General features: G+C 38.7%; 1 protein-coding gene across 1 annotated transcript in view; it reads left to right on the top strand.

Annotated features, from left to right (window-relative positions):
• The window catches only part of PIGK (phosphatidylinositol glycan anchor biosynthesis class K), a 65,509-nt gene that overhangs the window by 35,789 nt on the left and 13,944 nt on the right, over positions 1–15,776 (top strand). Inside the window, exon 10 of the mRNA XM_039711595.1 lies at positions 6,861–6,936. Coding sequence (XP_039567529.1) covers positions 6,861–6,936 — 76 coding nt within the window. The remainder of the gene's footprint in view (positions 1–6,860; positions 6,937–15,776) is intronic.

The raw sequence follows: 15,776 nt of genomic DNA on the forward strand, positions 1-15,776 counted from the left end.
AAATTTGCAGCCTTGGTTCTTAAGGGCAACACATACACACTTCAAACTGGATCAAACATTTGCGCAGTGAGGTGGGAAATGTTCTCTTTTGACTGACTTGAAGCATCAGTAGAAGATCCTCTGATATTGCTGGACTTGTCTTTATAAACATGGCCCAAGTTTGGGAAATTTGACACTTGTATTCTTTTTTTCCCCCACAAAACCTGCCTGTTGTGAGAATGAATTGACATTAAGCCATGAGCACCTACTTTTAGCTGTGGACTCAAATGGTGATTTTCAGTGATAGAGGAGAGACTTAGTGAGTCTTTTTATCTCCAACTTTTGATTAGCATTTTGTGCTTCAGCAGCATCATCGTGTGGAAGTTTTAAATTAATTCAAAAGAGATTTTCTAATTTACCTAAAATGTGGAATAGTTGAGATAACAAAATGAAGCCCTATAGGTCATGTGGTTTCCAGTAGCAGGAAAGTCAGTTCTGCTTACTTAAGCTAATATTCTTTTTAATTCCTTCCCTCTGTCTTGCCTCAGAATAAAAATAGGACAGGCAGAACAGAGAATCCCTTCAGCAACATTTTTTTGACAAAAGTCATTGGCTAGAAAAGAGGAGACAATACTGGTCAGCCTGTGTTAAAACACACTTTAGATTTCTATTACCTCTTTAGGATCTTAGGATGGCTAAGAATATGTGGCTTGACAAAGGTTAATCACCTGAAATTCTTCACATAAGAAATTGTGTGGATCACAGAAAGACAGAGGAAACATTTGTTTCAGTCAATTTTTATTCTGTTTTTATTCTGTGTCTGGCAGACTCTGGGAACACCAGCAGACCTTTCTGTGATCAGGTCCAAGAAAAAGTGCTGTGCACTCACAGACTTCAGGTATTTTTTAAACTCCAGGAATAACTCTGTGTGACTAGTTTGGGTCAAAATCTTTCACATTTATTTGAAAAGAAATGAGCAGATTACAGAAAGTATTTTGCATTTCTGAACTGCAAGATGTTTTTGCTGCTTTATTCCACAGGAATATCTCTTTGTAAAGGCCAACAAGCTGAAGTGGTTAATTTTACTTCACAATGCAAGTCAGTAGCATCCTTCTTCAAAAAATTATAAAACTGATTTTGTCTAACACTGATTTAGTTTTTCATCACATCAAAGATATTTTTTCTGTCAATTTATTTTTTTCCTTTATCTTCATACTCTATTGTTCATTTTTGTACAATCTTCCTTTGAAGGTGTCTTTGATAGTCTGCCATCTGCAAGCGTTACTGAGTCACAGCATTTGCAGAAGAGAATCTTGGCTGTGCCTGTGAAATGCCTGTACATTTCCACCACAGCTCCCCCCTCTCCTCATCTCTGGATGTGCAGCAGTGGTTTTCCCATCCAAAGGTACTCAGACTGCACAGCAGTGAAGGGCAGAGATGATTGTTAGTGTTGTGAGACAGCCCTGCAAGGTCAGCCCCCAGCTGCTCAGCGTTCAAAGCCCAGGACTAGGGTAGTGAAGGAAGTGGTTTGCATTTTAGGTCTTTGCAGGGAGACATCCACACTGACCTGAGCAAAGGTTGCAGCAACAAAATGTACACTGAGTTTTGACCCTTTAACTAAAGAAACTGCCAGGAAGGAGATGCTGTGAGGAAGTTCCCTGGAATGATGATGCTCTCAAGTATTTGCTTCTCTTATTTGTGACTATCCATGTGGTAAACATTCGTGTAGACAAATCTGGCATTCTCTTATAAAGAGGAAAAAAGCATTGATGAGCATACTCTTGAGAGAAGAGCAGAGTGAAGTATGATCCCACCTTTTCAAGCAGTGGTGTTTTCCATGTATCTTAGTGCTTCTGTTGTTTAAACATACCCAATTCTTAAATATGTATGAAGTTAGGATTTAACAGATAGATCAAGTACCTGGCATCAATCCAATGTCTAATTCTTAATCTTCTGTACTATGGATATGGTAGATAAATTTCTCAATGGCCAATTTTAAAAACTATTCACTCAAACCCGACATAGCCCATTTCAGCCTCTCTTTAATAGGAAAGCTAATAACTTTTTCTGATGTGGTGCATAAAGCTCTGGTATTTTGTTTTCTTTTTATTGCCAGATGCAAGTGTGTTCCTGTATTTACAGTCAATAAAGCTATCAGTGCTATACACAGGTTTAGATTAATAATTTCAGCCTTTCAGTCTTGGGTATCAGGTTTAGGCACTGCTGTGTTATTTGCATCCCTCGGGCTCATGCTGTCTGTCCGAGCAACTGCAATGTTTCTGCTCAGAGCTGCTTCTACAATGGGCAATGCTGGCCCATTCCTGTATTTTCATTCACATTATTCAGAGGTCATGTCTCAAACAGGCCAGGCAGCACTTGAGTGGTACAAATTGTTTGTGTCTACAAACAGAGGAAAGAAAGATGGCGATCCCCAAACCCCTTCTGCTCATTCAGTTTTGTGTCTGATAGCCCTTTGTGCCCTGTTCACACTCTGACTGCCAGTTTGGGTAGTTTCCAAGAGAGTTGATTCCTTATTAGGACTTACCATCAAAGAACAGGAATTTCAAAAGAGATGCAGTATTACCTGTACATGGGTCATAGGTGTGAAATTCTGTGACCTTTCTGAGCCATCAAGTCTAGAGAACATATAAGAAGAAAGAAATACTAGTATTAGTCCTGCTGCCTGTTATAATTAGTAAATGTTTATATTAACTCAGAGAGCCAGGTTTTATGTTATCTAGACTTTTCTGTCTCTTAAATGTCTTAACAGCCTGTTTCTGCCATGAACAAACCAGTTAGTGATCACATGTACTTTTTCTCCCCTGTATTTTTGTAATACTTGCAGAAGATAAAATACATCTCTGCTCAAAAGCCACTGCAGCTATTCTGTGTGGAAGACCATGGGCTGGGTTTGCACTTGTGGAAGAATGTGCCACCTCCTCTTGCTCAGAATTTATTTTTCTTTAGCACACATTGACTGTCTCCCTAAGAGCGAGCATACAAATATAAATAACAAATAAGATATTTCACCAAATATCTTGACACGTTTTACTGGATTTAGATTCACTTTCCACAGTTTCTGTTTCATGCTCACTTTCCTTCATCTAAGAGCAGTCATAGTGGCAGTATGAAAATAGCTTTTAAATTGAGTTTTTCAAGATCCTCCTCTTCTGCTATCTCTTTCTGCTTCCCACTTCTCTTCTGATTTTACAATTCTTTTTACTCTTCTCCCTGAAAATCAAGATCTCCTTATGCTTTGCATTACCAGCTGTCAGGCATGATGCCGTATATGCTGATATGCCACTGTGTTAGCTTGCTTTGCCACTGTTGGCAGCACTCTGCTGTCATGCTCAATTGAGACAGAAAGGGCTGTTTTTTACTGGAAAATTAATTCATGAAAAACTACCTTTGATTCTGTAATATAATTGTTTTGAAAGAAATTAAACATACAAAGAAAACTGTATTACAACAAATTAGTCCTTAATTTTATAAAGGTTTAAGTGTCAAATATGAATGAACTAAACACAATGAGGCCAACTAATGTAGTGAAATTACAGCCTCAAATTGCCACATGTGATTTGAGCATAAATTCCATCAGCTGAGATGGTTTTTGTATTTGGATTTTTTTCCTGACATAACTAGGTCTGAGCAAAAGGGAATGCATCCCCAGGCATCTGGAAATTATCTCTGGAAGGAGTAACCAATTTGCTTGTGTCCCTCTGTGAAAGGGAGAGACAAGGTCAGAAGAATTGTATTGGACATGATCTTTATCCTGACATGTTCTCCCCCTCCACCCTGCAAAAGAGGAGGAAGTAGAACATCCTCTTCTGTGTTGACCTGTTTCTGCCCCCTAGGCCTTTCTATCCCTGGTGCTTTTATGAAGAGGACTGCTTTTTCAGGTCATTCTGCCAGTCTAGGAGTGCTGGTGGGCTGCTATTCCTAGGGCTAAAACGAAGGAGCAGTTTTGCAGCAGGTTTCTTTCTCCTGGGTACAGGCTGCTCTGATGGGCTTTCTTTGATCCATGGCAAAACTGACCAAGGTGACCAAGATGATTTCTCCAAGACAGGATGAGGCTGCAGCTGTGTTGTGAGCCACGCTGACGTCCTGTCCTGCAGCCACGTCAGTGTCACTGTCAGTGTGGCCCCTGTCACCAGTGTGGCTCACCCCAGCTGGACAAAGTCTGTGAGTGGTTCAAGGCTTAGCACCTGCCTGGAGCAGCCAGCTGGGGATGCAGCCCCTGCTTTGGGGGAGAGAATTCAGCCATTTGTGAGCTCTGTCGTGGGGTTTGATCTTAATGGTCCTGAGCTGTCTCTGTTCTTACAGAAATGACTGGGTAAAACACACCCTTTGTTCCCACTTGCAGGGGATTTTAGGCTTATCTGCAGGAGAGAAGAATCAAAAGTCTTTTGTAGACTTGACTGTTAGTACATCACTAAACACATATACAAAAAGTTCATGGCATTACAGCAAAAAATTTGAGAAAAACAGTTCTGAACATCTCTTCCAAAACATCTGTGCGTGTGTGTAAACATTTTAGAGTGTGGGTATATAAATGTAGATGTTTGTTTAAATACATTAGAATGTCCACCTAACTAATCTATATCTTATAATTCATTTACATATAAAATGCTGTGTAGTTCAAGTGACTTGGGGTTTTTTTCAGAAAGTAAATTAGAAAAACAATAAAATGTCTTTCTTGATGTTCTTGATGTTGAAAGGCTTCTATCAGCATAATTTTATTTTAAATCTAATTACTTCAAAATGCTACTACTCTCCCCTTCTTCTTTTTTTTTAGTTAAGCTTCCTAAGGCTTAAAATTATCTTGATAATTTTTCTTTATCTTTTTTAATCCTTTGTAATTTGAAGGAAAGTTTTTTTTTTCATGCAGTTGACAAGGAGTATGTTTGACAGTGCAAGGGAATGGTGATTCCATCTAAACAGAAACACTGCCAAATGTACAAGGTCCTTGACACAACAGACAGACAAACTTTTTTTTTGTTTTGTTTCTGCTAATATTCATTTATAGTAATTTGAGCTCCTACTTTCAGCTTCAAGTGTTTAATTTTGGGACTTGAGATACTCTTTTTTTTTAAATTCCCCCAGATTTGCAGTGTCCCTGCAAAAACTGTAGAGATAAGCATTCAAGATATTGACGAATATTGTGTTGTGTGTACAGTTGTTTCATGTCTAGAACTATGGCTAAAAAATAGGCTTAGGTAGCTGGTATCCATAAATCAAGGTGTTGTGTCAGCTAATGGGCTCCCAGCAGAACAGAAATAATCTCCAATTCACACATCATGTTTGCCAATCAGGACCAATGACAGACAGTAGGGAGGAACTGAGTGGAAAGATTCCTTCTGCACTCTGTGGTGGAGTTGCTGAGCCCCCTCTAAGCTCTGATGGTTGCACTGGACTACAACAGCAGTGTATTTCATGGGAAAAAGTATGAATTCATCATTGTCATAATAATCCAAAAGCTCTAAAAAGCATATCGGTAAATGAGCTCTATCTGTAGACCAGCTTCAGCAGTTCAGAGCCTGCTTATTTAATTTGTCTTAAGCACATTAAACAGTTCTAGACAGGCTGCCACTATGATCTTTGAAATATTGCTGTGTTTCTTTTGTTCTCTGCTTTTAAATTTCTTATACTGTAAGACTTTCATACTCTGTTCATTACAAATTTCTGGATATTCAGACTCTTATTTGAGCTTAAAGCCTTTCAAACCACAGCAGAAATTCAGTAGTGGGAAAGGGAAGAGATGTGCACTTTGTCCTCTCCTTTTCCACAGCCTGTTGACTCCCAGTGCAGACACCAAGCCAGGAGTTTCTCACACTTACCTGGCAGCTGGTCTGCAGGTCAATGAACCCAGCAGGTATGGATCCTTTTTGATCAGCATAGGTATAAGGTTTGAGCCTCAAAAATAATGTCTTGGCCACAGTTTTGTCTGAAAATAATTCTGCATCAGCTTAGAGAAGGGCTTTGTTTTTGTAAGGATCTTTTTTTCCCCCTTCACTTCTTGTCAAAGTGCTCAAATTCCTATATTCAGAACTCTTCAGAAAAACAGAGGAATGGCTGATGAAAAATTTGAGTGATACTTTGAAAATGTAGCACATGCTGTGCAGTTCCAGTAGATGAAAGCAGCATGGTTGAAGGGTTTAAAACATGCTTTCATATTAATCTACTATCATGTAAATATTCTTTTAAGACACTGCTTTTGGATTCCAATTTTTCAGCTGCAACCACAGTTTATTCAAAGTTTAAAGGGTTATGATGTATATTCTTTGGGAAGTATTGACTCTCTATATTTTTTTTCACACTAGCTTTTTGGCTTTTTGGTAACCAGAACTACACACTGCTGTACTGGCAAATGCATGAATATTTGTGGTGTTGAACTTCTACCACATCTAAACACGGCTGTGCACTTGCAGCAAAACTGGGAAATGGTGAACAATCCCTCCTGCCTTTTGAGATGGTCATACTTGAGTTATGATGGCAGGATTGAGTGAAGAAGCTTGTATTGTTAACAGTGCTGAATCTGCTCTGTAAATGCATAAGACTTTTTTTCCATGGGGATTTCAATCCAGCTTTCATCAGTCCTCGCTCACCTAAAACAAAATTTAAAGGTTTTCTTAGGTTTCTGCTGTTAAATTTGTGTCTTATGTCAGGGAAAAAAAATGCACAATGTTATGAGCATTTCTGTTTACTATAAATTTGTTTTTTCACTCAACTTTATAAAAAATACATTCCATTATTGTAATACAATACAATTTTTCTCCGTCCTTAAAAAAACAGTAGCCTGAAACAGTTAATTTCATTAATTTAGTTTGGTAATCATTGTACTAACTTTGATAAACATGAACTTGAACTTACTTTCTTCCTAGGTTTCCAGAGGAGGAGTTGGCAACAGAGCCACTAAAATATGCTGAACAACTTCCTGTAGCTCAGATAATACACCAGGTAAGTCTTTCTATTTTAAAAATTCCTTTGAAAGTAAAGAACAGCTGTAATACTTAAACTGCTTTTCTAGGTCACACAGAATTAATGTCCTTGTGCTGGAAGTATGTATAAACAAGATACTCTTGTTCAGATGACAACTATTAAATTATAAAAGTCTCATTCTGAACATGGCAATGAAAAGATGCTTGCTGTATGACATGGTTAACACTTCAGAGCTACTTGTTAAAATTGTTGTATGTCTGCTGATAGAAAAGAAAAAAAATCCATTAATTTATCTGAATTTGCATCTTGACCTAAATCATATTCCCCTTCCTGAAAAAGCAGCCAAAGTATGGAGTCATCATTGTGGAATAATTGTCATGATGAGTTGAGCAGGGAAAACAATCTCTCCTCCTAATACAATCCTGAATTAGCAGCATTTTTATTTCTGACTATAGGAGTATCATCATACTTGCTGCTATGAACAGGGTTTTTTTGTTTGCTTTTTGTTTTGCACAATTAAAAAAAAAGGTTTCTGTTTTTCCTAGATTGTGCCTTCTAACTTTGTCTTCATTTAAACGCAATACTGTGCTATTGATTTAGGTTAAAAAAATGAGGGATGATGTGGACATACAAACTGGAATTAAAGCTTTTATTGCAACATGTCTCCCCCAATTCATGGCAAGGAGGAAGAAGACATCTTTTCTGTGCAGAAGATTCTATATTCCCTTCTTCCTCTTTCCTCAGAGATCAAGGCCTGGTTTTCAGTCCATCCTGCTGGGTAGATCAGGTACCCAGTCTGCATTCAGGTGTCTCCTCATTCTTTGCTGTCAGCCACAGAGAGCTCTGCCTGTTGTGTGGAAAAGCTTGTGGCTAAATAGCATACATAAAACCTGTGTCAGACACGGCTGGGGAGACTTAGCATCCCCCTTCTTGGGGATGCCTTCAAAGGAGGCTAAATGACCTATTCTGTTGAAGTCATTTGGAATTTTCCTAAAATAAAATAAATAATTGTTAAACTTTGTAGATGTGAGCCCTGCTTCAGGGATAAGTAATTATAGTTTTCTTAAGTCAGGGCTAAACAGGTCACATTACTATTTTCCTAATGGTATTTTGGCTGTATGGTGTCTTCCAGGTAATCAAGTATGCTCTGAAAAATTGACCTGAAATTTGGGGAAGATAATGACAATTCATGTTGGGAGACAAAATGGTGCAGTCCATTCACTGCTTTGAGATAAGGAAAATCTCCAGACTGAAAACTGGGACTTGGTACTGGTTAGAGTAGCACTAAGCCAGATAGGCAATATCAGATAAATCTGTGGTTTCAGACTCAGCTGTTTTTAAACACTTGAAGATCAACAGGAGCAAATAAAAGTCTACTAAGTCCCTTAATAGAATTTTGTAAACAACTTTTTGTGTATCAATTATTATTGTAGATCTTCCCAAATACCTTAGTCAATAAGTGTTTTAAAGCATTGAGTCTCATGCTGCAGGCAGTGCTGGTTTTACCTTAAAGGAAACATAAACTTTATTTTAAAACCTTAAAGTGTACAAGCCTTTCCTGCAAGTTGTAAGCACAAGGGATTTTAAAACTTTTGGCTGAAATCTGCACCTTCGGGAAGAATTTCTGATGTGTTCAGAACATGGAAGATTGGAAATCAGGACCAGTTTGTATGTCAGGAACTCCCTGGTGTTGTCAGAGCTTCAAATGACCCAACAGCCTGCAAATGTCACATTTAAAATTCTGTCTTCATGCCTGACTCTCAGCATAAATGAATTAAACAGCAGAGCAGGCAGCCAGTCAATATGTTCTTAACAGTGAGAGTGAGCAATGAAACAGTTTGGGGGTTGTTTGGAATCAGTAAATAGAAAGTGCATGGAATGGCTCACCTAGAGGAAAAGCTCAAATAGGAAACAGAATTAACCTTTAAAATGGTCGAGCAGACCAAATGTCATAGCAATATTTTTACAGCATTAGGTGGGTAATAACCACAGAGTGTTCATTTGGCCACTGTGTGCTACACTGCAATAGAACATTGTGTGTGAAAGGCAAAAAGCTGGGTTTATGTGCTCTTACCTGTTTGCTGAACTTGCCAGTACTACAGAGCTGGGGTCTGCATGAGGCAGCAGAGCAGACCCAACAGAACTGCAAATGTCTTGGATGCAGAGAAGCCAGATAAAGGGACCATTGTTCAGCTGTGGGGACAGGGAGTTTTTGCCCTGTCTCTGTGTGAGGCTGATGCCCCGTCTGAGCCTGCAACCAGCTGAGCATCACTGCACCAGCATCATGCTGAATCAGCTCTGCAGAGAACCCCTTGGACCCTTTCTGAGGGACCTGGCACAGCTGGGAAAGTTGTGCAGTGGCCTTGTTTATATAAAAAATGATTTTTTTTTTTGCTCTAAAGAAGGAAATAATTATAAGAAACTAAAAAGTGACAAGAGTAAGAACAGTGAATAGTATTTGTGGTGTTATGATGCTGTATCCAAATGGATACATGCATACTCTAAACATACATAACAGCATCAGTGCTGTGTACTTATAGCATAACTATGCATTAAAATTTCACAGTGGTGGACAGGTATCCTGAATGAGTATAATGTATAAAGTACATTTTAATTATACTTTTTAGCCACTACTACTATCCAACTTTAAAATTGGGTAAATTTATTCTCCTGAACACAACTAAAATATTCCTTGTGCTTTTAACTGAAATAAAAAGCCTCTAGTGCTTGGTAAAGGAATGCAGTCATTAATATAAACTTGCAAAAATTGAACTTTCAGAGTAATGCCCACATGAGACAGCCTTTTTAATGAGATTCTCTCTGTACAGCCATGCATACAATGCTGCTACTTACAGTAAGTTTATGCTACTTAGAATAAGGCAAAAAAAAAACCCCCAAACCAAAACCCAAACCAGAAGGAGGAGGAAAAGGAGCAATGATTTTAATTCTGCACTTGTCTTTAGTCAAAACAGGTCTGGTGGAAGAACAGGGCAAACTGCGTTTGAGAAGATTGTTTCCATTTATCATAAATGATATTCATTGCTGGCCTTGCAGTTCAGCACGTCATTTTAATAAAAGTACCTAACTTCAGTGCCAGTGCTTGTGCTTGGAATGTCAGTGTGTGTTAACATATTTGGCCTAATCAGGATTTAGGATATTGAAGAGACGTAAATTGTTATAGGTGTCTTACTGATGGAAGAATGTTTTATTGATGAAAGGCACATTTCAGCAGATAAACACCAGATCTCCTGATGGTGTTATAATTGAAAACAAAATGAAACAGCAAACTCAGACCACAATCAACTTGCATACTTATTTTAGTCCATTTCAAACCATTAAGCAGATAAATGAACATGCTGTTAAACTAGGATGGTATTTCAGGAAAGTGACTTGCAGCCTGCAGTGGAAATTGTACAGTTTACTTGAAATCTGACATGGTTTACAGTTGCAGATTTACTTAAAAATAAGGAGTTCCTTAGGTATTTTTTCAATGTTACATGTAATAGCCAATTAATTTAGATTGAGCTTCCTTTTGGAGATATAAGTTGGTTTGGTTTGTACAAGTTTTAACCTGTGCATTTGTGTTGCCTGTCCATGAGAAGGCTCAGTGGCAAAAGCCTTCAGTAATTTCAGGAGCTGGCTGGGAGGCTGTGCTGGCCCATGGAGGAGATGTCTCTGTTCCAGGGTGTGGAGCACTGGGGGCTGGGCTCACTCCAGCCTCGGGCAGCAGTGTTGGCTGCAGTCACCACAGGGAAGTTAAACAGGAAGTTTATGAAAGATGATGGCAGGGGCATCGCCAGAGTTCAAAATGCGCAGCCTGATGGCCATCAAAGGATCCTGCAGGGTTGCAGTTCTGCAGTAATTCTGGCAGGAAGGCCTTGGTTTCCATAATTTCTGTGCTTCTGTAACAAGTTTGCAGCTGTGACCCACCCCACCCCTTCCCCCAGATAAAATCCTTTTGCTTTGAAGATCAATTTTTTGTTCATGTTCACGTTGTAGAGGGTGGTTAGTTTATTGTGTTTGTTGATGTTATTCTGGTTTCATGCTGATTTAATTGACAGAGGTTTTCTTCAGCCGCATTTGCCAGAAATTGTTGAAATAGTATTAAGAAAATAGAACACACTATGTCGTATAGATTTTTTTTGAAGTATCTTTTTATTATCTATAACACAACAATTTTAGCTCTCTGACTTAAAATATTTTCACAAACATTGAAGTGGTTTTATGTGGCTTACAATCTGTGTGAAACGTTCAGTATGAAAAGTAACCCATCAGATGGTGATACAGTCTTGAAAACATAGCTTTAAAATTCAGGGATCACACCAGCTCCTTGCCCATTGCCTTGTAGCTGCTCTTTGGCAGTTATAAAGTTCAGGAGTTCCCTTCACTCCCAGTCTGCTTTTGTCCTGATGATGGAGTCTTTGTTCCTATAAATGTTTTATAAAGCCATTAGTGTTCAGAACTTTGGCTTAGTATGCAAGGTGTTTAATAGCACAACAGTAACCCAGATTTTTATTTTTATTTTTGATGCAGACAGGAGGTTTTGTTTATGAATATTAATTTATTAAAAATTTTAAAGTACTTTGGTAAGTGATACTTGCATTTTACTGTGTCTTTACAGGCTAAGGGCTTCAAAAACAACTTGTAATACTTAGATGTCTCAGGTTTGATGTGCAGAGTTTTAGACACAGCTATTTATACATTCTTTGAAAATCCATTCATGTAGCTGTGTTTGAAAATAACTTTGAAGCATAGAACTTTTTTAGAACTCTGGTCATGGTATTCAGCTGGATGATGTCAGAGATAAAATATAACCTTTCACCAAAAGGTCCAGGTTCTGCTGTACCTGCTAGCACAGACACAGGTCTGCTCAGGCAGGGATGCTTTTCTTTGTCAAAAATGGATTTTGTCAGGATGATTGAAAATTGAATTTTTCATACGAAATATTAAAAAGTACACTGACTTCAGAGTCCAGTTTTATTTTAACAAAATACATCACTTGGCTTCCTACCAAAAAGCCTTGTGACATGTCAGCCTGCCCTAGGACACCTGCCTGCTCAGGCTTTACCACTGCAGTGCTGAGCAACTTGCTGAAGACGAGTGTTGTCCCCTTAGCATGGCCCCTTCTTGTGGCCATTTTGGAGTGTCTGGAGAACAGCAGCCTGTCCTGCCAGTGCTCTCATCTGTCTGGTCCAGACTACAGGTGAGAAAAGATGTTGCTGATGCACTTCATGGAAATGTGTTGTCTGCTCTTCCTCACCAGCTCACCTGAAGTGGTTTTTGAGGCTCAGGCATTCTGTGCAGAGCTAAACCCAGGTGTGCTGTACCCCTTCTGCTCAACCTTTCTTCATCTAGGACACTTGGGATGTATTGGAGTTAGAAATTAATGTGTCTGCTATGTTTGGGTTTTTTCCATTTCTTTTCTGTATTAAACATATGTTTGTGAATTGTTTAACCTAGAGGCGATTTGGCTACATTTTATAACTATAATGGAAGTGGTCTCAAGTGGAATCATGACTAGATGTCATCCAGCATGTAAAAACTTGCTTTTCCCCTAAATTGTAAACAGTGTATAGACTTAGTTTCTCTTACTGCTGCATAAGTTAGAGATTATTTAAATCCTTTGAGCTTTCTTTAAATTGAATGCTACCTAGTAGAAAACTTGGTGCTTAAAAGGACCAAAAGAAAAGAGCTATTACTGCACACTTTTGCCAACCAAACCAAATAATGTCACAGAGCAGCAGAGGTATTCCTGCCAACACCTTGTGCTACTTGGTGCATATAGGTGCTTTGAAGTTCACTCCCTAAGATTTCTTCTAATACTAAGTTTGATTCAAACAGGTGAGGTGCAGAATCTTGCAATGTGTATGAGTCATGTAATGTATTAAGAGTGGCACAGTCCCCTATTTCTCTGACTCGCTGCAAGAAATCACCAAATGCAATCTTGACTTGCTTATAGATGGTACAAATATTTTACTGGCAAACCATTAAACCAGAGATTTTTCAGGCTTTTTTTTTTTTTATCTAGTGGACTACTGCAGAGACGGGGATGGTACTCAAATGTATCCAGTAGTCGACACAAACAGTGAGGTTCTCTCTCTTCTTTTCTTCTTCAGAAATTACATAGCTCATTAGCCACATGAAACTTCATAACTTTCCTGAAATACAGCTTATCTGAGTGCAGCGTAAAGTATTTTTGTAAAATACAGACAATGTAATTTTTAAAATTTTTCAAATCACAGAATACCATGATGTGGAGTTAGCATAAATTACTGATTGTTTTTACTGACAAGACAGGGCTGCTTCTGTTTTGTTGTTTTTCATCTGACCATTATCTTCCCTCTTGGAAGCAGAGATGTAGTAAAACAGTCTCTTCTCTTCCATCTTCCCATTAAAGGACTCTTGTGGGTGATCACTCTCTGCCTATCCAGGGCCATTATTTTACTGTTTCTCAACCACAGGGGAAGTTCTGCTGGTTTATCTCTTTGTTGTTGAAATATTACATGGAATCTCTTCTTAGTCTTCAAGACAGAATAAAGATAAGTATCTGAGAATTACTTTTCTTTCAAATGCTGCTTCCTAAATGTTAAAAATTTAGCAACAATTACGGAGACCTTCATTTATGTAGGGCTGGAGTGCCAAAGTATTAATGCATGGGGAGCACTTCCTTTGTCTGTACACAACACTGCTCAGCAGAGCCAGAAAAGAACCATGAGTGCTTTTTGTTGCTGACCAAGCATTACAGGGGAACTGAATGTAGAATTAGATTTTTTTCCAATTATAGCTGAATACAATGGATTGAATAACTAAATGCATTGGAAGGTATCTTGCATGAGGAGCCTGAACAGTCAGTTCTGTGGTTCTTGTTTTTAACTGTTTCATACTAGAAATACCACATTGAACATTTTCTGTAAGCCAGGAAGGGGAAATTTTACCCATTCCAGCATCCCAGAGACATTTGAGATGGTGTTTGGCAGCTTCTTCTTGCCAGAACTGTTGCATGCATGCTCCACCTATTCTTCCCTGTTTATGCATTAAAACATGCAACTTTATGTCCTTTCTTGCATTTTTAAAAAATGAAACCAAAGGATATTTTAAAGAATGACCTGTTTTTCCTCCTACACACTATTAAGAACAGTTCATTGAACACTTATCAATATGTTCTGTTTAATGAGCATGTACATTATGAGCTCTGGGCATCAGTAAAATCCAGTCTCTGCTGTCACATGTCTTGGAATGTGACTTTATCCCCTCTTCACAGAAGTGGCTCCCAGCAAGGTGACAGCAACCCCCAGTCCATGCTCTCCCTCAAAACCAGTCTCCTCTTCAGGGAGATGCAGTAGCAGGCGTGTACACAACTGATGCAGTGTTTTCAAAATGACTGTTTTAGGCTGTCCAGATCCTGCAGTTTGGACAAAGAAGTTTTAACTCTGATCTGTCAGTTTTCAGAGGTCATCTTTCTTTTCTCTTTCCCAGCCTGTGAAACCCTGACATGTACAGATTGGCATTTTATCTCCATTCTTCTTTGGCACAGGATGGGAGATCAGTTTGACAGACAGCTTGGAGCAATTTAAGGGGCTGCCCCTCAAGTGGCCACACTTCACTCTCACCAGTGCTGGTAGAGTCCTGTGCTCATTAAGCACAGCAATGGTGCAAAGTACTGCTTGGGAAAAAAAGGGCATTTTTCATGCTGGCTGGGTATGTGACTACAGAATTTCTAAAGCCAACTAGGATATGTAGTATCAGCTAAAAAGTGTATCAGATAAAGTGTATTCCTGAAAGTTTTTGTTTATATTTCTCATAAGTAGATGAGAGTAAAAATAGCTGTTACTGTGGAAAGTTAAAATGGAAATAAATTTGGGGCTTTTGTGCATATCATGGGAGTGCTCAGTTTGCCCTTGAGAATACTGCTAATATGAGGCTTTATATGTGACTGTAGCCTCATCCATTTTGTGGATTATGAGACATCAGTTTCCTACCCACCAGCATATAGAATTGTCAGATGTACTATTAAAAAATATATGAAAAGATACCCTGGCTCTATAGTAGCTATAATTGTTAGAGGTGCTGCACTGGATTTGCAGCTTCTTTAAGAGGTAATTCCTGTAACCATTTCTTTTTAATAAGCACTATTTAAGATGTAAAATGAAGGAAGATGTTCAGGAAATGACTGTAACATGACAGGCTTTATAGAGTGCTGTAGATCTCTGGGGTTTACTCATCTGAACTTCAAATAACTGCATTTCAAGGGTCGGTAGTAACGGTATAGCCATGGACTCAAAAAATTATTATATTCCTTATATTCAAAAAATTGATTTGCTTCTTGTCAGCTGAAGCAGCCATGTGTTTGAAGGTCCTGTGTGCACAAGCCTTTCACTACGCACTATTGATGTTTCTGTGTCTTTGTTTTGGCATGGGACTGATTGTGCCATGATCCCCTTTTGTTGTTCTTCAGGACCTGCTCACAACTGTGATTTCAAGGCAGTGGTTACTGTTTCTATTGTGCTTTATCTGTGCTCAGAGCTTTACAGAAACAGACAGGTTCAAAAATGCTTAGAGCTTGAAGTGAACTTCACATAGCAGGTTGGCATAAAGCAAGCCAAGGTTAACAGCGAGAGGTTCTGATTTGCAGACTGAGGCTGTAAAGGACCATTATGTTAATCTCTTCTGACTTTCTGCACAAAGCACACACATACTTTATTTATATTCTCCCTTCTTTGTGGCTGTATTGACATTAGGAAGGATAAGTGGAAAAAGGGTTTGAGCAGAGGCTGGGAGATGTTTATTCCAAACATGGTAATTATGGGGAGAATAAAACCGAGGAGGACAATTAGGGCATGTAAGAACATATTTGTGGT

The sequence above is a fragment of the Passer montanus genome, unplaced genomic scaffold, assembly GCF_014805655.1.
Source record: "Passer montanus isolate IOZ18808 unplaced genomic scaffold, ASM1480565v1 scaffold25, whole genome shotgun sequence".
NCBI lineage: Eukaryota > Metazoa > Chordata > Aves > Passeriformes > Passeridae > Passer > Passer montanus.